General features: G+C 61.4%; 5 protein-coding genes across 6 annotated transcripts; 2 read left to right on the top strand and 3 right to left on the bottom strand.

Annotated features, from left to right (window-relative positions):
* Positions 1-141: 141 nt before the first annotated feature.
* On the bottom strand, positions 142-1,888 carry ABHD14A (abhydrolase domain containing 14A). Its single transcript, XM_040076369.2, has 4 exons — positions 1,551-1,888; positions 1,306-1,421; positions 777-1,012; positions 142-512 (listed from the first exon to the last, which is right to left on the bottom strand). The coding sequence occupies exons 1-4, from the start codon at positions 1,763-1,765 to the stop codon at positions 330-332; spliced, it is 750 nt and encodes a 249-aa protein (XP_039932303.1). The 5' UTR covers positions 1,766-1,888; the 3' UTR covers positions 142-329.
* Positions 1,889-2,326: 438 nt separating this feature from the next.
* On the top strand, positions 2,327-4,050 carry ABHD14B (abhydrolase domain containing 14B). 2 transcript variants are annotated; one of them, XM_040076355.2, is made up of 4 exons: positions 2,327-2,519; positions 2,735-2,962; positions 3,136-3,377; positions 3,708-4,050. In XM_040076355.2, exons 2-4 carry the CDS (start codon positions 2,755-2,757, stop codon positions 3,888-3,890), a joined length of 633 nt encoding a protein of 210 aa, XP_039932289.1. In that variant the 5' UTR covers positions 2,327-2,519; positions 2,735-2,754; the 3' UTR covers positions 3,891-4,050. The 2 variants fall into 2 exon arrangements, with proteins under 2 accessions (XP_039932289.1, XP_039932288.1); XM_040076354.2 differs by lacking the exon at positions 2,327-2,519 and having other exon boundaries at positions 2,530-2,962.
* Positions 4,051-5,260: 1,210 nt separating this feature from the next.
* On the top strand, positions 5,261-11,306 carry PCBP4 (poly(rC) binding protein 4). The gene is made up of 13 exons (XM_040076229.2): positions 5,261-5,384; positions 6,827-6,942; positions 7,255-7,278; positions 7,357-7,389; positions 7,648-7,764; positions 7,851-7,979; positions 8,221-8,349; positions 8,601-8,675; positions 8,847-8,891; positions 9,035-9,110; positions 9,491-9,543; positions 9,935-10,104; positions 10,447-11,306. The coding sequence occupies exons 2-13, from the start codon at positions 6,847-6,849 to the stop codon at positions 10,760-10,762; spliced, it is 1,263 nt and encodes a 420-aa protein (XP_039932163.1). The 5' UTR covers positions 5,261-5,384; positions 6,827-6,846; the 3' UTR covers positions 10,763-11,306.
* A 36-nt stretch (positions 11,307-11,342) lies between these two features.
* On the bottom strand, positions 11,343-14,398 carry LOC120758220 (probable G-protein coupled receptor). Its single transcript, XM_040076230.2, has 2 exons — positions 14,267-14,398; positions 11,343-13,936 (listed from the first exon to the last, which is right to left on the bottom strand). The coding sequence occupies exon 2, from the start codon at positions 13,824-13,826 to the stop codon at positions 12,597-12,599; it is 1,230 nt and encodes a 409-aa protein (XP_039932164.1). The 5' UTR covers positions 13,827-13,936; positions 14,267-14,398; the 3' UTR covers positions 11,343-12,596.
* A 912-nt stretch (positions 14,399-15,310) lies between these two features.
* Positions 15,311-19,764, bottom strand: PARP3 (poly(ADP-ribose) polymerase family member 3). The gene is made up of 11 exons (XM_040076228.2): positions 19,670-19,764; positions 18,778-19,018; positions 18,440-18,565; positions 17,854-18,045; positions 17,357-17,492; positions 16,893-17,119; positions 16,599-16,754; positions 16,372-16,449; positions 15,952-16,129; positions 15,595-15,741; positions 15,311-15,480 (listed from the first exon to the last, which is right to left on the bottom strand). Exons 2-11 carry the CDS (start codon positions 18,958-18,960, stop codon positions 15,311-15,313), a joined length of 1,593 nt encoding a protein of 530 aa, XP_039932162.1. The 5' UTR covers positions 18,961-19,018; positions 19,670-19,764.
* Between the last annotated feature and the right edge of the window lie 1,358 nt (positions 19,765-21,122).

Raw genomic sequence — 21,122 nt, 5'->3', positions numbered from 1 at the left:
CAGGAGGCGGGCAGGGGAGGAGCGGGGGGCAAGGGAGGGGCAGGGTGCACGCAAGGGCAGGGCAGCCTCCTGGCCATACGCTAGCGGCGGAGAGACGGCGCTGGAGCCCCGCGGCGCTTGGGGACACACGCAGAAACCGGAGCAGCATCAGTTTATTGGCCTCGTTGACAGACGACACCCTGTCTTGCCAGCAAAGGACGCCTCCAGTCCCTCCCCCCCGCCATCCTGGGGATACCCCAGGAGGGAACAGCATCCCTCAGGCCAGCTGTCTGTGCCTCCCAGTCCCTCGGCCGCCTCAGCCGCTCTGCTTGGCAGGGAGGAGGCGGCGCTCACTTCAGCTGGCGCAGGAAGCCCAGCAGGGCCTGGTGGAAGGCGTCTGGCTTGTCCAGGTAGCAGGCATGGCCAGCTCCAGGCAGCACGGCCACACGGTGCTCAGGGAGGTGCTGGAGGTTCTGCAGGGCCTGGGGAGCCAGGCGGGTGTCACGGTCACCGTACAGGATCAGGGTGGGCGTCTTGGTAAGGGGAGAGAGAAAACAAAAGCAGCTGTCACAGGGGTAAATGGCCACCACACTCCCCCTGGGCTGTGCCCACCTCCATCCACCACCACGGGGGCTGCAAAGCTGAGGGGAGGCAGCTGCCAGCACCCCCGTGAGCTGGGGGCCACAGGTCCCCCTCACTCACCCCAAAATAGTGCTACCCTCCACATCACCCTGCAGCCAGCTGGGCCATAAGGCTTGCCAATACCCAGGACAGCCCCTAAGAGCCCAAAAACCCACCTGGACTCCCCGGTACTGTTCAGCAGTGTAGTCCTTGGTGCCCACGGGGGCGATGGGCACAAAGCCGGCCAGCTGGTCCCCGTGTGCCAGGAGGAAGGGCAGGGAAAAGCGGCCACTCATAGACGGGCTGACAAGAACAGGCCTCTGCATGGCCAGCTCCTGGAAAACATGCTCCAGGAAAGTCCTCCGGCCCTGTGCTGTCACTGCCATCTCCAGTGGTGGCGAATCCCCGTAGCCTGGTATGGGCAAGAGGGCATGGGATGGTCAGGGGGCATTGTGCAACCTGCAATGGTCTCTCCTCACCAGGGTTCAAAGGCTTGGCAAAAAAAGGGCGCTCCATCAAGCCCCAGGGTTGTACAGTCACAGCCATCAATGCCCCAGGACACAAACTAATCCCAGGCACACTGCCCCAGGGATCACCAGTACCTATCCAAAGCCCTCCCTAAAGAGATCCAGAGCCCAGCAGTGACTAAGGCAAGGGACTGGAGCTGCCCAAAGGAATCAGCTAAGCACAGTGCCACGGTCCTACCAGGCAGATCTATTGCGACCGCATGGTAGCCTTCTGCAGCGAGCAGCGCCAGTGTGCCCAAGGCCTCCCACGTCTTGGAGGTGAACGCCTGGCCGTGCAGGAGCAGGACATCGGGCCTGTGTGGGGAAAAGACGGGCGGGAAGGTTCAGGAAGGCTGCCAGGCCTGCAGCATCCAGCGAGCACGGGGGCTGGCGAAGACCGAGCGCAGGGCCTGGCACCCCCCACCTGCCGGCGGGCTGACCCACCTCCTGGGGCCGACAGCTGCTGCGGGAACCTCCCTGTAGAACACGGGGCACTCTCCCGCAGCCATCCCCGTCCGCACGGTGCCGTTGGCCGCCCGCCAATCCCGCTTCCCCTCGTCAGGCCGTGAGCGCCGGGCGGCCGGGAGCAAGAGGTACAGGAGGAAAGTGAGGAGCGCCCCGAGGAGCAGCAGCCCCAGGCGGCTGCGGGCAAGCAGCATCTCCGCTCCCGCTGGAGAAGGAGAGCGGCAGCGCGGGGCTGCGGGACCCCAGCCCTGCTGCTGCGGGGGAACAGGTCCCAGCCCCCGCTGCTCTGCTTAGCTCCGGCCCAGCCAGAGCCCCCGCCCGGCGCTGGCGGCCCCGCTCGGCCCCGGCCCCGCTCGGCCCCGGCCCTGCCGGCCCCGGCCCGCCGCGCACGGCGCCGCTGGGCCCCGGGCCCCGCCTGGCGGCAGCCCGCAACACTACAGCCCCGAAGGACGGAACGGCCGGAGCCCCGGCTCGAGGGATTGGCGGGGGCTCGGCCAAGCTCGGCAGAGCTCGGCAGAGCTCGGCTATGTTCGTTAGGGATTCGGCGGCTCTCGCCAGAGCTCGGGCAGGGCTCGGATTGGGCTCAGCCCGGCACGGCGGAGCTCGGGTTCTGCTCTACAGCGCTCGGTCTGGCTCGGTAGAGTTCAGCTAGGGCTCGGCTTCGCTCGTCAAGACTCGGCTTTGCTCGGCAAGACTCGGCTTTGCTCGGCAAGGCTCCACTTCGCTCGGGAAAGCTCGGCTTCGCTTGTCGGGGCAGGGCTCGGCGAGGCCCGGCCCGGCGAGGCCCCAGCAGTTCCCGGCGCCGCCCCGGACCTTCTGCTCCATGAGGCGGTGCCGCCGTTCTCTCGCCCGCCCCGCCGGTCTTTGGCCCCGGAGCGCGGCACCACCAGTCCCGTGGTGCGGCGGGAAGGAGGCGAGCGGCGGCCGGCCCCGTGTGCGGAGCAGCAGGTAAGGGCTGCAGGCCCGGCGCTGGACGGGGAAACCGAGGCCGGGGCAGGCCCGTGAGGCCGCCTGGTACATCAGTGACCCCGGTGGTGCCACCAACAGTGAAGATGATGCCGGTGTGACCCCCTCATAGCCCTCTTGCCTTCCTGCCCCCACCGGGCCTCGAGAGCGGCAGGCGGCCAGTCAGCCCTCCCGTTCCCACCTCTCACCCCGCTTAGCAGCCCCCCGGCCCCCCGGCATGGCCACGCCGCCGATCACCGAGAGCACCGTCACGGTGCAAGGACAGACCCTCTTCTACCGCCAAGCTGAGCCAGCCCAGGCAGCGCCAAAGCTGACAGTGCTGCTGCTGCACGGCATCCGCTTCTCCTCCGAAACCTGGCTGCAGGTGGGGACGCTGGCCACGCTGGCCGAGAACGGCTACCGAGCCGTGGCCATCGACCTGCCGGGTAAGGTGTGGTGAGCACAGCGCTAGAGTCAGGAGGGGTAGCCGCCCACTGGTTTGGGTGGCCAGAATGGCAACCCTGGTGTCCTGCTGTGCTGTGCTGTGCTGTGCTGGCTTCTCCCAGTCACTGAGGCGGTGTGGAGCCTGACAGGGCCACTTTTGTCTCCCACGATTCAGGGCTGGGGCGCTCGAAGGATGCTGTGGCCCCAGCACCCGTGGGCCAGCCAGCACCGGCGGTGTTCCTGAAGGCAGTTTCGGAGGCTCTGTGCCTGGGTCCAGCTGTGGTGATCAGCCCATCGCTCAGTGGCATGTACTCGCTGCCCTTCCTCTTAGAGCACAGCCAGCTGTTCAAGGCCTATGTACCTGTGGCACCCATCTGCACTGAGAAATTCACGGCGGAGCAGTATGCCCAGATCAAAGTACAGCCTGGAAGGGCACTGGGGAGGTCAGGGAACTGGGAGGGGATGGTGAAGAGGGGACCCTGGCACTGGGGTTGAGCAGGGGAAAGGCCAAACAGGCGAGAAACCCTGTTGCCACGGAAAGAAGGGAACGTGATGATGAAGGAATATAAATGTGGGGTAGTGGGAGGTAAAGAGGGGGCAACTGGAGACCCAGGAGTCTGATCTGCTGTTTCCCTTTGTCATACTGGGTGGGGAGAAGGGCGAGTGTCTCCCCTCCAGGATGTTCCTGGCAGAGGGAGTGAGTACCTGGGTGACATTTGCAATGCAGGGTGCATTCCCCCTCTACAGACCCCTACGCTGATCGTGTATGGTGACCAGGACGTAGAGCTGGGGCAGACCAGTCTGAACAACCTGCAGCACCTTCCTGAGCACCAGGTGCTGATGCTGCAGGGTGCAGGACACGCCTGCTACCTGGACAAGCCCAATGAGTGGCACCTTGGACTCCTGGCCTTCCTGCAGCAGCTGAAGTGAGCAGGACGGGACCACAGGTCAGAGGGATGTGGCCAGCCCACCCACCCCTCTGCCTGCACATGCACCTTGTGCCAATCCAGGTGCTTGGCTGGCACTCACACTGCACTGACCCACACCATCACCACCCTCTCTTGAGACCAAATAAAACCCCAAGCTCTGACACTGCTTTTCTGCCACGTTCACCCTGCTTCTTTTCCACCTTTCCCACCTCCTTCTCCCTTCCGTACCTCCATGGCTGCTGTCCCACACAGCTTTGGGGGGTGACAGCAGGGAAGATGCAGCCACTGAGGGATGCTGCGTTTGGGGGTTGTGGATGAATGAGTGCCATCCTCGCTGGAGCCCACCCATCACTTCTGACAGGACCCCCATGAACCTCAGAGGGTGCCCAGGGAGCCCTAGGGCTTTGTTGAGGGACAGGTAGTGACATCCATGTCCCTAGCTGGCCAGCCTCCTCTTCATCCTCCTCTTCCTCCTCCTACCCCTCCTGGCATGCACCCAAGTCCAGGGTAATCCACAGGGGCTTAAAAGGGAACTGCCAGCCCTGGGAGGCTCCTGCCCACGGCAGCATCCGCCCAGCACCATGGGGAGGTGGGAGACAATTTACCAAACAAGTGGCTGCCATGAACAGATGAGGGGGCAGGCATGGAGACCTGAGAGACAGGAGACAAGCCCCCTGCCTCCTCTGCCTTTGGTGCTTCTGCACCGGGCCCTTGGGGGCACAGATGGAGCCGGCAGAAGGGTGCCCCCCCCAATGCCCCCCCCCTTCCCAAGCTTGCCTGGGCTTTAGCTGCTTACGCCAGGGCCCAGGAGGATTTAGTGGGGGAGGTAAGGGGGGGGGGGGACGGACACTTTTCTGTGGGTGAAGGATGCCCGTGTGTGGGACACAAGGCAGTGCCAAGGGTGCAGGAGCTGGTCTCTGCCCTGGCAGTCTGGCAGGACTCCTGTCTAGAGCATCCCTGACTCCCCCAGATGCTCATGTCCCCAGCTGCTGTCCCTAACCCCCCATACAGGGGTGCCTCTTGCCCCTTTAGGCACCACCTCACAGCAGCAGGACGGGGTGCCAGCGGGCCTTGGGGTGCCAGCTGCCCCATCCCTCCCCGCTCCGGTGTCCTTGAGCCCTCGAGCCCTGCCAGCTGATCGGCTTCCAGGAAAAAAACCACGCAATTACAAAGAGGGGCGATGTGTGAGCCAAAGGGAGGGGGACCGGGGGGGGGGCAGGAATGTCCCCAGCGGTGGCAGATGGCCTTACCCAGGGTGCATTGTTCCTTTTAGTGTCTCTTATCCGCTGTAATAGGATCCCGGAGGGAGGGATGTGGGAGAGGGGAAGAGCGAGGGGGGCCCCGGCGTGGACCGGGGTGGGGGCCGGGGCTGCCAGCTTGGCCCTGGCCTGTCAAGCGGCTCATTGTTCCTGCCCCGGGTGTCACTGGGCGCCGCCGGGGACAATGTGGCACTGAGAGGGGCGGCCGGCGGTGGAGGGACGAGGCGCACGGAAAGGTACCCGCCAGGCCCCACTCCCGCGGGGCCCGGGGGGCTTGGGGCGGCGGGGAGGGCGAGAAGAGAGAGCTTTCCCCAGGGGCGGGGTGGGGGCTTCGTCCTGTTGTCCCCCCTCCCTTTGTCACCGGAAGGTGCTCCGAAGGACGGGCGGTGCCCAGCGTGGTGGTTGTCCCAGTGCCGGCCATGGCAGGTGGCCGGTGCCCATCACGGGAGCCTTTGGCGTCCCTGCCGGCCTGGCTCACCTGGGGGAGAGCACCCCCCTGCCCGCGAACCCCCCACGCGTTGTCTGTGGCACTCAGGGGACACCCGTGGCCCTGCGCGTTCCCCCGTCCCCCCGCCGGCCTCGTCCTTCTTGCCTCGGCGGGCTCTTTTGTCCCTGGCGGATTGCTGCTGCCGTTCATCCCCAGGTTGACCGGGGAGCCTGGCGCGTCCCTGCCGGCACCCCACACATCTCCGGATGCCGCGGGCAGGGGTTACAGCAGGGTGCATCCCTCCCCCTCCGCCCCACTTCAGGCTCCCCTGCACCAGGAACGGGAATATTCCCTCTCTTCAGTCTCTCCACCTTTCTCCAGCCCGCGGTAACAGGAGGGTGGAGACGGGGCGTTCAATCCACCCCCTGGCTGCGAGGCATAGCACTTAGGGGGTGCGCCCCACACCCTCCCCCCCCCGTTACCCTGATGCAGGAGATGTGCTGTAGCGGTGACGAGTCCTGCCAGCACCTAAAATAGCCGCCCTGCCCCCCCCGCCATGCCCGCGGACGCGGCCCCAGCCTCAACACGGGTGCTTTGTTTCAAAGCGGCTTGGCATCGCCCAGCTTGCCGGGAGCCAGCGGTGCCGCAGCCGCCCACCCGGTCCTGGACACACAGTAATTGTCCCCCTCCCGGGGGCCCTGGCCGCCCACGGCCACCGGGGCACAGGGTCCGGGGGGGCCCTGGGGTGCTCTGGGAGGGGACGTGATGCAGCAAGCATCGTGCTGTGATTTGATTGGGATGGTCCCCATCGGGGAGCTTGCCTCGGTGTCCCCTGGGGCTTTGTGTGTGGGCAGGGGGAAGGGAGGAGGAGAAAGAAGGTGGCTTGCGTAGCCTGTGAGACCACCCAGGCCACCTCTGCTTTCCCCCCACTCCAGCAAGCGTCTGCAAACAGAACCCTATCCCACAGCCATGCTCCACACACCTTGCCTCCTCCCCCTGTATCCATCCAGTTCCTGGCTTTGTGCGGGACAGACTGAAGGCAGCTCAGGCAGACCCATAGCAGCAGGTCCCTTTTGGGGGTGCAGGGTGCCTGCCCGTGGGGTGCCATGGGGCCATGTGAGTCTTGCCTGCCAGGGGAGAGCACAGTGCCTCTGCCTCAGTTTCCCAGCCATAGGATATTCAAGTTGCAGATCTGAGGGTGGGGAGTTAGCTGGGGCATCCTCCCTTTCTGAAGACCGCCGTGTCCCACAGGCTCATCTCGCCCTCCCGCCATGGCATCGCCGGACGGAGCCAGCGGCGTGGGCAGCAGTCCCGAGGAGACGGAGCTCAGCATCACCCTGACCCTCCGCATGCTCATGCACGGCAAGGTAATGCTGGGGGGCTCGGTGCCACTGGGGGGTCAGGGATGCCTGGGGAGAGGGGCCATGCTGGAGCTCCAGCTCCTCACCGTGCCCTGTTTTCTTCCCCTTCTCCCATCTCCTGTGGGAATAGCATTCCCAGAAGGATTTCCTTCCCCATCCTGAGCCAGGGAGGGGCATTTTCCCATGCCCCAGTGTCACTAGTTAAGTCACCCAGTGTCCCTGGGGCAGGGTCTGCCTGTCGCCAGGCTGTGGGCAAAGGAGGGATGTGGCAGGCACGGATCCACCTCCTGAGGGTGCCATTCTTCTCTCCCTTTGCAGGAGATCGGCAGCATCATTGGCAAGGTAAGATTTGGGGTTCTGTGTGTCGCCAGCACTTGGCTCCCCTGGACCTGACCACCCACCCTGTTCCTTTACCTGCAGAAAGGAGAGACCGTTAAGAGGATACGAGAGCAGGTAAGGGCACGCTGGTGGGCTGCCAGGTCCTGCTGCCTGTCATGCCTGTACCTGGTGGCTCCCATGTGCCTGCCCCCCTAAATCCCAGGTGGAACCAGGGGAAACAAACCAGCACCCCAGGGAAGGCTGCCTGGGGCAGGTGGAAGGGGCAAGGCTCAGGCTCAAAGGCATCAATCTCCTCCTGTGAGGCTATCCCTGGGGGAAGTGATGGAACATAGGGCTTGTGAAGTCCCTAATGGGGTGTGACACTGTCCCCAGAGCAGTGCACGCATCACTATCTCGGAAGGGTCCTGCCCTGAGCGCATCACCACGATCACTGGCTCCACCGACGCCGTCTTCCGCGCTGTCTCCATGATCGCCTTCAAGCTGGAGGAGGTAGACAGCCCTCCTAAATCCCTGCCAGGTGTCCCCACACCTGTGGGATCCTGGGGGTCTGATGCTGCATCCCACATCCCTCGCAGGACCTGGGAGCAGGGGGCGATGGGGTGTCAGCAGGCAGAGCACCGGTGACCCTTCGCCTTGTCATCCCCGCCAGCCAATGCGGTTCCCTCATCGGCAAGGCGGGAGCCAAGATCCGGGAGATCCGGGAGGTGAGGCTGAGGGTAGCCTGGATGTGGGATCCCCTTTTCCTCCTGGGAACACAGAGCCCTGGGTGTGGGGGCTGCCGCAGACCTGCAGGGGTTGGGAGAGGTGTTGCAGGAGAGGGAACATCACCCTGCCGGTCCTGCAACGGTCCCTGGGGGCTCAGGAGGGGGACAGGGGAGGTGTGAGGTGCTGAGCACTGGCAGGGAGTGGTTGGGGAATACCAACACCTCTCTTTACTTCCTGCAGAGCACAGGGGCACAGGTACAGGTGGCTGGTGACCTGCTTCCCAACTCCACTGAACGGGCTGTCACCGTCTCAGGGGTGCCAGACACCATCATCCAGTGCGTGAGGCAGATCTGCGCTGTCATCCTGGAGGTACCTGTCAAACCCCGTGCCCAACCCAGGGGGCATCTGCTACCCACCTCCCCCTCCCCAAGGCTTCCCATGCCCATCTGGACCTAAACACCAGGGTCTCCCTTGTGGAAACCTGTAGGAGCACCCTGCCTTCATAGTGCTGGGGGCTGTGCCCAGCTTGCTGGGGGCATAAGGGGGCAGAGGGTCCTTGGGGCTACAGGGGCATCCAGCTTCATCTCTCATCTCCTCCACCTCCTTCCTTCTGTCTCCAGTCGCCTCCGAAGGGGGCCACCATACCCTACCACCCTGGTCTCTCCCTGGGCACCATCCTGCTCTCTGCCAATCAGGTAAGAGGCCACAGCCTCTCCAAGGGCATAAGGTGGCCAGGAGGGCAGCCTCTGTCAGCAAAGGGTCACTCTGGTCGGCTCAGGGTAGTCTCTCTGCCCCATGGGGGAGTGACCTGAGACAATGGTCCTCACCTGGCTCACCACTGATGCCCCTTTCTTCTCTCTCCCCAGGGCTTCTCCATGCAAGGCCAGTACAGCGGTGTCTCTCCTGCGGAAGTGAGTCTGTCCCTGTGGCAATGGGGACCAGGATGGCTGCTGCTGGGAGTGCCTGTCTTGAGAGGCACTGGGGCACTGGGGCACAGCTGAGCTCTGCCATCACCCCTAACACCACCTTCCTCCTCTTCACACTCTCTGGGCAGGTGACAAAGCTGCAGCAGATGTCAGGGCATGCGCTTCCCTTCGCCCCCCTGGGCCATGCACCCACTATGATGCCAGGTGAGCATCTCCCATGCTCCCCCAAGGCTGGGTGTGCCCCTCCTGATCCACTCTGACGGCTGGCCCTGATGAAGGGGTTTCTCTCCTCTGCACCCTTTCCAGTCCCAGCCCCTCCAGCATGTCTACCTGCCCCTCCAGCACAACCTTGTCATTGCTTTCCTGGGGTCACTGCACCCACCAGTGCTCCCCAGTCCTGCAGGGGGAGAGCACCATCACCAAATTACGACTTGTGTCTATGTCCTGTCCTCCCTTCCTCTCCCCAGTGATCCTTCAGGTTTGTCCCCAGGGCCACTCACCATGCCAGTATGGGGCTGGAATAGGGGCACAGAGCTACTGGAGACCTGCCCCTTCATTGCTGACATCCCTGTCTCTCTCTCCAGGCCTGGATGCCAGCTCCCAGAGCAGCTCCCAAGAGTTCCTGGTGCCCAATGATGTATGTATTGGTCTGGGAATGATGAGGGGGACCACAGCTTGTTCCCACCCACATGTACCATCCCAGAGGCACTTTGCGGAGGCCAGCACTCACTGACCCACACAGTGGAGGCTCTGTCAGAGCCTAGGAAAAGAAGGGAGTGGCTGGGGCAGAAGAAAAGGGAAACTGAGACACGGGACAGGGGGGAAGAGTTTGGCCAATGCCAAAGAAAGGCCTTGGCATGTGGTACAATGCCAGCAGGAGGATCTTGAGTGAGACCAAAAAGCAGGGTCTGCCCAAGGAAAGCAGTGCCCTGCCCTCCCAATGCCTTCCACAGTTTGACCCCTTGGAGCTCCCTGCTTGGCAGGACTGCTCTGGCTGCTCCTGGCTCACCCCGTCCCTGCCCTTTCAGCTCATCGGCTGCATCATCGGCCGGCACGGCAGCAAGATCAGCGAGATCAGGCAGATGTCGGGTGCCCACATCAAGATTGGCAACCAGACCGAGGGCTCCAGCGAGCGGCACGTGACCATCACAGGGACCCCTGTCAGCATCACCCTGGCTCAGTACCTCATCACAGCCTGGTAGGTGTCAGCCTGGGGGGGGGGACTCATGCTGGGTGCTAGGGAGGGGTGGCTCTTCTCCAGCACCCCAAGGCAGCTTTTGGAGGATACCTCCACCACAGCATCCTCAGGAAGGATGAGCTGGGTGGTGCTTTGAGATCCTGAGGTGGGAGGTGCAGGACCTGAGACCCACCATATTTGAGGCCCAGCTTTTCAATCCTGCTCAGTGGGATACCCAGGATGTGCCATGGGCACATCTGCCAGAAGGGACGGGGCACGTGGTTCCTGCACCCTAAGGTTGTGATGGGAGAACGCCTCTGTCTCTGTGGTACTCACCATCATCCTTCTCTCTTTCTTCCCCAGCTTAGAGACTGCTAAATCTACCTCCCAGGTGCCACCGGGCCCTGGCTCCATGGACCTCGGCATGGGCTTCTCCCAGCCCCTCGCCCCAGGCTCTGGTGCGGCACTTCCTGCCGTCGCCCCAGCCCCCCCGGCCCTGCTGGGCACCCCCTATGCCATCTCCCTGTCCAACTTCATCGGCCTGAAGCCGGTGTCCTTCCTGGCGCTGTCCCCATCCTCCGTGGCAGGTCCCAATGGTGGCACCACCACCTACACGACCAAGATCTCAGCGGCCAACGGCACCAAGAAAGCTGACCGGCAGAAGTTCTCGCCCTACTGAACCCCGCTGGTGGGTGGGCCAGGGGGTCCCGGGTGCTCCTCAGTAGCAGGGACACCTTCCCACCACCCACCCTGACCTCAGCCTCTGCCAGGTTGCCCGTGTCCCCCACCGCAGGGAAGGGAAGGGTCTTCCTGGTGGTGATGCCTGCTGGAGGAAGGGGCTGTTTCGTTGCTTGCTGCCCATCCCAGCAGCGCTGTGCCCCCCTCCCTGATCTTCTGCACAGAGACCACGTGTCCTGGTATTGGGTGGGGGGGCTGTCCCTGCTGGCCTAGGGTCCCTTCTCCCAGTGCCCTGTGCTGCTGTGGGACCCCTGCTTCCTCCTCTTCACCCTGCCTCCCCTGCAATCCTGCTCATTCCCACACTCCATCTGGCATCCAAAAGCCACGTCCCACTGGATGAGGCCTCTCCAGGAGTCCCCCTTCCACTGGCTCTGGTGGGGGGCCCTCCCTGGGCCACCCTGGAGCAATCGCCTCCCAGCAACCCCATCCAAGAGCCAGTCCCTGCTGGCTTGGAAATGCTGTATATATATCAGTCTATATTTTTTTCCTCCTTTGTAACTTATCAATGGTTTAATAAAAAGATAAAATTTACAAGAAAATAACAATAATAATAATAATAATAATCCCCACCCTGGATGGAGACTCTCCCCACAGTTCCTTTGTACTTGGGTGGTGGCTAGGAAGAGCATCCCTGTGTCTACAGGGCATGCTGACCTTCAGCCCCATCTCTCTGGGGGTCTTCCTGGAGCCCTTCCCTGCCATGGGGCAGTTCGAGATCCCATAGGGCAGTTTTCCCTCAGGCCTGCACTTACTACTGGCATAGGAACATCTCCAACCCACCATGCCAGCACTGTCCCTTGGACCTTTGTGAGCAAGCTGAGGGTGATATACCCTGCTGCATTCCCCAAAAGGCTCCAGTCTCCTTTCTAGCAGTGGGGACCCCATGGGAGTGTCCCCAAGCCCTCCAAAAGCAATGAGACTGAAGAGGAACAGCAGCTCCTGATCCCCTCTGGCTGCTGCTGCCCTGGGGCACTGCACACAGCCACCCCCCACCACCCTGTGTCACCATGTCCAACCCAGCGTGCCCTTGGCCAGCAGCCCAGGTCAGCTGGCATGTGGCACTGCTGACCAGGCTTCAAACTGGGCAGCTGTGTCCATAAACAGCCCGGCATGGACCCCTAGACAGTCAGTTCCTCCCTTGGGGGGGTGATCACTGCCAGCTGACGGGGACAGAGGGCATGGCCAGGCACGGCCAGGGGCATTCCATGCTGCCATGCCAGCAGGACAAACACGGACACAGCCAGAGCCAGACCTGTGGGTGTGTCCCCCTGATCAGTGTCACAGGGAGCTCCTCCACACATTAGTTTTGGGTTAAACAGCCAAGGATGGAGGTCTCTGTGTCTTCCATCCAGGCTCAGCAGGGGGCTTGGGGCTCTGGTGTTACTGGTGTTAGTGGCATTAGCTGGAACATTGCTCCTGGATAGGGTGCAAGGGACATCTGCTCTTCCCCACTGGCCAGGAGTGCTCCCAGCAGTGCAGTGGAGTTGGAGGTGTCCCATCCCCTGCCCCTGTGCAGGAGCCCCTTGGCATTCCATGCCTTGAGGAGACCCCATCCCTGGAACTGGGCTGAGCCAGAGACAGTTCCAGCCTGCAGAATAGAGATGTGACTTCCCCAGATTTGCTGCCTTCTCCCAACATCGAAACCATCTTCCACCATAAGCTCAGAGAAGAGGCAAAACCTGAACAAGGACTCCACCAAATCCAAGAGATTGGATCCAAGCAGTCTGACGGGCCCCCCAGAGGTCTCTGGCCCAGCACAGTGGGTCAGAGCCTCCTCAGCTGCTCTCTTTGGGACCTTGACCTGGGGTGGGGAAGCCTGTCGTGGTCTGGTCCAGCCTGTTCCTGGGGCTGAGGCTGATGCAGCTGGTGTGCGTCTCCAGTGTGCATGTTGCTCTCTGGAGGAACTGCAAAAAGTTTTCCTGAACAGAAGCCTCTGAGATGGAAAGACAGAACTCCTGACCCGGTGAACGGTTAAGACAACTGCGCCGGAGCCGGGCCAGCTCCTCACGGATTTGGCGGTTCAGCAGCCCGTAGAAGAAAGGATTAATGGCAAAGGAGGAGTAGGCGATCCAGGTGACCACCATCTCCCCGTGCCCACCACCCACAGTGCCAACAGTGACAGAGGAGTGCAAGTGGAAAGCAAAGAAAGGCAGCCAGCAGCACAAGAACTGTCCCACAATGAGCACCAGGGTGAGAATGGCCTTGTTGCTTCCCAGAAGGCGATCTGGGATCAGCCTGGGCAGCATCAGGATCCTGGCAGTGAGGATGGTCACTTGGCTGCTGATGGAGTCACATCGGTGTCTGGGTGCCACTGCCTGCGCCGGCACAGGCGCCTGCTGCAGGGACGCAGTCCGGGCCACGCGGTAGATGCTGGAGTAGACAGCCAGGATAATGATGGTGGGCAGAATAAAGCAGGTGATGCTGAAGAGGATCACGAAAACCGTCTTGTGGGCCCCGGGGCTCCAGTAGACTGTGCAGCGGCTGGCGCTTGTGGCCCCGTTGCCATGAGGCCATACCACTAGTGCCAAGACAGTGATGAGGACAGACTTGACCCAAATGAAAATCACTCCAGCCACCGCCAGCCTGATGGTCATCTTGACCTCATACCTCAAGGGGTGGACGATGTAGTAGTACCGCTCCACGCTGATGATAGAGATGGTGAGAATGGAGGCACTAATGAAGCAGATATTCAGGAATATCACGGCCTTGCACTCAGCAATGCTGTAGATCACCCAGTTGAAACAGGAGGAGCTGGAGATGATCCCCAGGGGCATGAGGAAAATGGCGGAGAGGAGATTGACCACGCAGAGGTGGCAGACAAAGATGAACTTCCTGAAAAGGGGTGTTTTGAGGATGATGACCATCACCACGATGTTGGCCACCAGGGCAGTGAAGGTGAGCAGGATCATGCAGAAGAGGCCCACCACCTCCTGGGCAATGGAGTGCTTGGGGACAGAGAGCAGCTCTAGGCTGTCTGTGGTGTTTGACCCCGTCCAGCTTGCCATCCCCCTCCAGGGCTAAGCCAGCAGCTCTGGTGCCTGCGCAGCAAGGTCTCTTCTCCTGTGTCCCAGAGAGGGTGATCCCACCACAACCATGGCTGCTAACTTCTCCTTGCCTGTTGGGATCAGGAACAGGGTGTGAAGGGAAAGAATCAAAATGAGGAAGAGCCACAGAGAAACACAGAGACAATCAACACACTTCTAATGTGCCGGGGGAGGGAGAGGGAGCCAGTGAAGTCATAGCACCCTGGCTGTCCCAGAGCTGGCATCAAGGCTGTCCCCAGCCTGGCCATTGCTAGGTCCTGTGGGCACCCATGCCAGCCTGATACCCCATCCCCCCTCTCCAATGGCACCAGTATGTCCCGGGGAGAAGCAGTACAACTTGCCTGTCCCAACCCTCTTGCTCTGACCACAGGGGACCCCAGGAGGGGCGGGATTCAGCTCACCTTTGCTCCTGGGGAGATGGGTGATGCTCCTCTCCTCACTGGGGTCCCGCTTGCTGGTGTTGCTCCCGCAGCAGAACCGGGGCTGCTGGCCCTGTGTGAGGCCACACTCCCCCTTCCCCGCTCCCGTCACCCACTCGTCATCCTGTTTGCCTGCAGCCCGCCAGCTGCGGATGGCACCAGCTGTCACTCCCGGCGCTGCCTGCGCTGCCTGCACCCGTGGCAGTCCCACGGGGACAGCTGCTGGGTCCTAGCAGCCGGCAGGGACTCAGGAAGGGGGGATCGGGGTTCCTGGGCCCTGTGCCCCGCCAGAATGGCCACCTACTCTAGCAGGCCTGGTCTTTCCACAGGAACTAGTCAACCCCCAAGTCTCTGGGGCTCAATGGACAGAGCTACAGGCAGGTCTGCAGCAAATCGTCTCCACTTGGCACATGGATGCTCATGGGGCATCAGGATAACACAGCTGGGAGTTGTCCTTCCCTGGCAGCCTGAGCAGCCGGACATGTGTTCAAGGGGCACACGTGAGCACAGAGAAGGGCTTGGCACGGGTGCCAGGCTAGGGCAGGATAGCAGGCATGGCATGAGGTGTGGCACTAGAGAGGGGGCAGGCACTTGTCCCCAGGATGGATGGATTGATTCCTCCATGCCCAAGCAGGGCAGCAGATTTTGCTCATCCTCTGTAGCTCTGATGCCACAGGGTGAGCATGAGCTGTGTGCCTTGCTAAGGTGATGAGAGCACCTGGCTCTCAAAGGTACCAGCCATCATCTGGAGGCTTCAGACCCTCCAGAGCCACCCAGGGCATCCCTTCAGGGACCCACTGACACCCTTCCCTACAGCACACCCACCTTCCTGGGCAGGAAAGTGAGAGCACCGCTCAGTGCAAGGCACAGTGCTTTTATTCACAGTCAAAGCAAGCTCAGTCTCCATGCCAGCCTGTCCCTTGCCAAGCCCAGGAGGGGTGGCCAGAGAGTCCAGATCACTGTGCTCTGGGCTGATGGGTGTCACCACCTGGTGCTGGGCCAGGGCCGTGGTGCTCCCAGGCACCCTCAGAAGCGGAGCTGGACAAGGTAGCGGATCCGGCACTGGCTTTCCTGGTAGATGAGGTACTCGCTCTGGCTGAAGGAGGAGTCCTTGTAGGCAGGCATGGGGATGGGCTTGCCCTGGGACACCAGCACCTTCTTGCCATCCAGCAGCATCTCCTCATCCTGTGCAGGATCTGAGCCAGAAGACATCCCACCACCACATCAAACCTGGTATCTGGCCTCTCTCCCCCCTGCCCTGCACCCACCACAGCCCCACAGCCGCCCCACCCCTCCTGCCCCAGGCTCACCCGGCTCTGTCCGGCCACAGGCCACTACGCTGTCATAGCCGGCAGGCGGCTGACACAGCGTGGGGTCATCGCAGGTGATGCGGTAGGGCTTGCCCAGGGCCACCTCCGTCAGGAACATGATGCCAACTTTCTTAGATGTACAGCCCACTGCCATGGGAGAAAGGGATGGGGATGATAGCACCATCCCTTTCTCCCATCTGGTTGTGCCCAGGCCACGCTGGGACACTGGGAGCAATTGCCATGGCAGGGAAGGGGCTTGGCAAGCCCACAGCTGCCTGGCAGCGGGTACGCAAAGGAGCCGGGCTCACACAGACCCTGCGGGCATCACGAGAGCCCAGCCCAGCCCAGGACCCTCACCATAGCCAGCTGACTTGCTGTTCTCGGAGGCGAAGTAGATGCCCTTGCCCACGCGCCCCCCCGAGTGAGGCATGATGCGCAGCCCGCTCTTCAGGATGGCCGCTACCACCGCCACGTTGGTGCCGTGCCAAAGCAGGCGCCGGTGCTCCAGGAGGTCATGGGCCTTGAAACGCTCATCCTGCAGAGATGCAGAGCTAAGGGCCATCCACGGAGGGACACATGCGTGCCCAGGGGTGCAGGACTGCCACCCACCTCCCCAGTCCAGCCCCAGAGCCTGGCTGGAGGGGCAGGAGGCAGAGTGCCCATTTGGCCCTGGCCAGCTGAGCTGTATCCCCTCCTGGGAAGAGAAGCCCTAAAGCAATCCTAGAGTGGAACCATGGCATTCCCACTGTGGCATGGGGAGAATCACCTCATCCTCACCTCACCCTCTCGGGCCACCTGCCAGATGTTGAGGATGTGGAGTTTGTGCCCAGTCTGCGTCACGTAGGTTTGGATCAGCTGCCAAGGGGGAGACAAAAAAGCTGTGTCATTCCAGGCAGCCATCTCAGTAATGCCCACGGTCCCCCTGGGACTGTAGGAACATTTGGGGTGTCTGCAGACCTGGTATAATTGCTTCCCATCATAGGACACTGTGGAACAAGCGGCACCTGGTATTCCTGGGAAGCTGGGTCCAGCAGGGAGAGCTGGCAGCAGAGCAGGGCGTAATCCTGATCCAGCGGATGGGGGACTTCTTTCTCCTCCTCCTCCTCCTCCTTCACTTTCTGTGCCTGCAGGCTCTGTGCCACCTCAATGTCGGCCAGCACCTGGCAGGGACAGAGCAGGGACATCCTCACCGCCAGTGCTGGCACTGTGCCGGGGAACCAGGGCAAGCCCAGCCTCCTGCCAGCAGCTCCTGCCCCACCGGGAAGGGATGCCACACACAATGTGCTCTGGCATCTCACCAACAGCATGTCCTTCTTGGCACGCAGCAGGTCAGGGGAGTTGATGGGGGGTGGCCGTGCCCGTCCAAAGTTGTGTGGGACGATGGTGTAGAAGCGTGAGGAGAGTTCCTCCAGGCGAGTGGCCTGGTGGGGCTGCTCTCTCAGCACTGCCTCCAGCTCTTCCAGTGCCTCAAAGCCCCTCGCGATCTGCTGCTTGCTCAGCTTCCCCAGAGGCATCTTCTTCACATCTACAGGGGAGGGCGAGGTGAACCCATCCGCCCCGCTCGCTCCACAGCTACTTCCAAGAACATCCAGTATCACCATGGGCAAGCGTGGGCACCCAGCACGGGGTGTCCACATTCCCATCAGGTGCCAGGGTATCAGAGGGGATGCTCTAGAACCCATCAGCATCTCTGCTCCGTTCACCTCCCCACCTGCACCTCCCAGACTGAGCCCATGCCACCCATCAGCCCATCACCTCCTACCGATATTCATGGTCTTCATGGCATCCTGGAACATGTCATTGCTGAAGATGAGTGACACCAGGTCCTGTGTGGCTCTGTCCAAGGTGCAGGGCAGCACCCGCTGCTTGCAAACCTTGCCCCCATCCACGGCATCCACCTGCAGACACCCCACATCAGCTGCGAGCCTGCAAGAGGCTGTGGGAGCATAGCACCAGGGCTGCCTGGCTCTGTGAGGAAACCTGGTCCTGGGGCAGCAGAGCAATGGGCAGGTGCTGCCTCCACTTTCCATGGCCAATGCCACCCAGAAGGTCATGTTTCTCATTCAGGATGCCCTCCCACTCCATTTTAACCCATTAGCCCCAAATGTCCGCCTGCAAGTTGTTTCAGCATGTACCCAGACCACCCTCAAAACCCACCCCATCCTGCTGACCCTCTTGGATGTCTTGGTGTTCACTGGGCCCAGAGTGCGATGACAACCATCCCACCACGGTGACAACCTGGGTGCCCGGAGTACTCACCTTGAGGACAGCCTCCATCTCCTGCCCAGCCCCTGGCTGCACCTCAATGAGCGTGTACTTCCCTGGCTGGGCAATGAAGTTCTCCCTTGTTGCCCAGCTGTTCTTGGTCTTCTCCCGAAATTTCTTCTCAAAGTCCTTCTTGGCAGCTTCCAGGGAGGCACAAGGCATGAGCTTGGACTGGCCCACCTCTCCCTGGCAGTGGGCAGCAGTGGTCAGGACTTCCCCTGCATCCCTGCTCCACCAGCCCCATGCTGGTGGAAACAGGCAGGAACAAGGTGGGCTGTGATAGCAGGGTTGTGGGGCAGCGAGCAGGAATGTGCTGAGCCACCAGCTCAGGAAGACACCCCAGGACTCTTTGCTGGGCTGTCACACTCACATTCACTGCAGGGACAGGTGCCAAGTGCCCCAGACAGGCCACGTTGTGTGGGGATAAGTCCTTGAAGCCCCCCATTAAAGTGCTACAGCTCAACATTGGGGTGTTTACTTTGAGACCAAGGATCCCAGGTTCACCCTCAGTGTTTGGGGTTCTAAAGGCAGGGTGGGGACAGCTGAGGTGCAGGTAAGGAGTGATGCCTGGTGGACTCACCACGCGGCCCCAGCGGCTCCAGACACTGTAGGTACCAGCACGCTCAAGGAGCTGGATGATGTAGAACTTGTTGTTGTTGGCGCTGATGTTGGTCTGGTTCAGGGTGCAGTCATAGTCCTCATAGACCTACAGTGAGTGACATGGCCTGGGCTGGCACCTGGGAGCATTTGGCGAAGGAGAGGGTGCAGAAATGTCCCAGTGGGAACACACACGGGTCTGCAAGGAAAATTGGGGCTGACCCTGTGTCAACGGGGCAGGGGCTGCTCTGAGACACCCCCAGCCCTCCCACCCACACCCTCCCACCCCTGCCCCTCCGAGAACCTCAGCCCTGCTCTCACCCGGGCATCCAGGGCTGTGCTCAAGGGGCACAGCCCATCAATTGTGATGGGACGTTTTTCCTTCGGAGCAGTTTTCAGGGCTTCCAAGGTGGAGCTCCAGGTGTCATCCTTGTCTTCCCATTTCGGTTTCTTTTCCCTGCTGCCTGGCTGCTTTGAGGAAGAAGCTCGGTGCTTGGAAGCCATGATTGAGCTCCCCCCTGCTGCCACGGGGCCGGCGCAGCCTTAATCCCGCAGAAAAGCCCTTGGAGACAGCAGAGGGAGAGGTGAGAGATGCCAAGCTGCCCTTCCGGGAAAGTCCAGTGGGCTGTGCTTTGCTTTCGCTACGCCTTCAGCCTGCTGCAGGGCTGGAGGAGGGAATGCCACCTCTGCCCATAAACTGTCTCAATCTCGTCCCTGTGTTCCGCATGGGTGGAAGAGCCTCTCAGCACCCTTCAGCCCTTGAGGGACCCCAAAGTGGAAAGAGCCCAGTGACACAAAGCCAAGGGGGGCACAGGGGGGCTCAGCTGCTTACACAGAAAACTTGGGTCGGAAGAGCTGGAAGAGGATGAGAGTCTGCTTCATGAGAGGTGGGGAGCCTGCTTTCCCCCTCCTCCCCTCACTAGGGACCCCCCTGTCCACAGGAGTGTGTCCCCAAGGCTCACCCAGCTCTGTGCCCCCAGGGACGTGCGAGAGGAGAAACAGTGCAACGACACACCCCAAATATGCAATGCTATCCCCCCAGACACGCAATGCCAACGCCCCAGTCCTTCTCAAGACCAGTGAAATGCTTTGATTTGGGCAGGAGGAGGGCTTGGACAGCCCGTGTCTGCTACGCCCCCTGCAAGTTCCAGCTGAAGAGGGGGTGCTGGGGGCAGCAACGGGAACAGAGGTACAGGCAGCAGCCGTGTCCTACCTGCTCCCGGGGGCCAGGGCTGCCTTGCCGAGGAGCTGCCGAGAGCCTTCCGGCTGTTTGGGCAGCCTGCCCGGAGGAGAAACTTTTTCCTCAGGCACCACCCAGGGATGACAGCAAAAACAGCTGACACACCTCTGGGGAGCGCATGCACTCTGTAACAGGCCTGCCTGCTGCTTGCCTGCATTGCCTGAACTGCCTGCACTGCCTGTCTGTCTGTACTGCCTGCACTCTATTGCCTGCACTGCCTGTCTGTCTGTCTGCCTGTATTCCCTGCCCTGATTGTACTGCCTGCACTGCCTCTGCTGCCTGTCTGTCTGTACTGCCTGCACTCTATTGCCTGCACTGATTGTACTGCCTGCACTGCCTGTCTGTCTGTACTGCCTGTCTTCAGTGCCTGCACTGCCTGTCTGTCTGTACTGCCTGCACTCTATTGCCTGCACTGCCTGTCTGTCTGTACTGCCTGTCTTCAGTGCCTGCACTGTCTGTCTGTCTGTACTGCCTGTCTGCCTGTATTCCCTGCACTGATTGTACTGCCTGCACTGCCTGTCTGTCTGTACTGCCTGTCTTCAGTGCCTGCACTCTCTGTCTGTCTGTACTGCCTGTCTGCCTGTATTCCCTGCACTGATTGTACTGCCTGCACTGTCTGTCTGTCTGTACTGCCTGTCTTCAGTGCCTGCACTGTCTGTCTGTACTGCCTGCACTCTATTGCCTGCACTGCCTGTCTGTCTGTACTGCCTGTCTTCAGTGCCTGCACTGTCTGTCTGTCTGTACTGCCTGTCTGCCTGTATTCTCTGCCCTGATTGTACTGCCTGCACTGCCTCTGCTGCCTGTCTGTCTGTACTGCCTTTACTGCCTCCGTCCGTACTGCCCATCGGTCTGTCCTGCCTGCTCTGCCAAGGAGTCCCTGGATGAGGTGTGACCCTGAAAACACCCTGCCCTCCAGCCAGCCTCACTCCACCTTGCTCTGAGACCAACAAAACTGCCTTGGAAAACTTAAAGATGGCACCATTTTGTGTGTTAGGTATCTTTTCTTGGGTCCCAAGCAAACGCTCAGGGCTAAGGATCAGGCAGTGAGCAGGACCTGACTGCATTTGAATGTGGTTTGAAGGTTTCTCAGCAACCTCTGCCTGCTCCTGACAGCACCTACTGGGCTCCGAGGGTGCAGGTCCGGGCAGGAGTAGTTGTGCAGGAACAGAGGCTGGTGCTACGGGAATGAGGCAGAGGTGCCCTTCGCACTGGGAACACGGAGAGGACAATGTTGCTGGGGCCAAGGTCTTGCCGGCTTTGCATCTCCTGAGCTTGGACATGTAAGCCCGAGCAGTGCAGGCGGGGGTACAGCTTCAAGTCCTCCCTTGGGGGCAGAAGTGATTCACTTTAAACTGGGGCAGGTGCCCCCCCACGGGATGGTAGGCTGTGACAACTATTTAGCTGTTGACGGAGGAGGGGGGAAGAG

Source organism: Hirundo rustica, chromosome 12 (genome assembly GCF_015227805.2).
Source record: "Hirundo rustica isolate bHirRus1 chromosome 12, bHirRus1.pri.v3, whole genome shotgun sequence".
NCBI classification, from domain to species: Eukaryota; Metazoa; Chordata; class Aves; order Passeriformes; family Hirundinidae; genus Hirundo; species Hirundo rustica.
The sequence above is the reverse complement of the archived record's forward strand: the minus strand, read 5'-3'. Positions and strand labels throughout refer to the sequence as shown.

Coding starts and splice junctions, on each gene's coding strand:
- ABHD14B (XM_040076355.2), top strand. CDS start 2,755: ATGGCCACGCCGCCGATCACCGAGAGCACCGTCACGGTGCAAGGACAG. Junction 2,963..3,135: donor CGTGGCCATCGACCTGCCGG/GTAAGGTGTGGT, acceptor CCCACGATTCAG/GGCTGGGGCGCTCGAAGGAT. Junction 3,378..3,707: donor AGCAGTATGCCCAGATCAAA/GTACAGCCTGGA, acceptor CCCCCTCTACAG/ACCCCTACGCTGATCGTGTA.
- PCBP4 (XM_040076229.2), top strand. CDS start 6,847: ATGGCATCGCCGGACGGAGCCAGCGGCGTGGGCAGCAGTCCCGAGGAG. Junction 7,390..7,647: donor TTAAGAGGATACGAGAGCAG/GTAAGGGCACGC, acceptor CACTGTCCCCAG/AGCAGTGCACGCATCACTAT. Junction 9,111..9,490: donor TGCACCCACTATGATGCCAG/GTGAGCATCTCC, acceptor CTCTCTCTCCAG/GCCTGGATGCCAGCTCCCAG.
- ABHD14A (XM_040076369.2), bottom strand. CDS start 1,765: ATGCTGCTTGCCCGCAGCCGCCTGGGGCTGCTGCTCCTCGGGGCGCTC. Junction 1,422..1,550: donor GCAGCTGTCGGCCCCAGGAG/GTGGGTCAGCCC, acceptor TTCCCCACACAG/GCCCGATGTCCTGCTCCTGC. Junction 1,013..1,305: donor GGTCGCAATAGATCTGCCTG/GTAGGACCGTGG, acceptor TGCCCATACCAG/GCTACGGGGATTCGCCACCA.
- LOC120758220 (XM_040076230.2), bottom strand. CDS start 13,826: ATGGCAAGCTGGACGGGGTCAAACACCACAGACAGCCTAGAGCTGCTC.
- PARP3 (XM_040076228.2), bottom strand. CDS start 18,960: ATGGCTTCCAAGCACCGAGCTTCTTCCTCAAAGCAGCCAGGCAGCAGG. Junction 17,493..17,853: donor AGATGGAGGCTGTCCTCAAG/GTGAGTACTCCG, acceptor GGGTGTCTGCAG/GTGGATGCCGTGGATGGGGG. Junction 16,755..16,892: donor CCAAGAAGGACATGCTGTTG/GTGAGATGCCAG, acceptor TGTCCCTGCCAG/GTGCTGGCCGACATTGAGGT.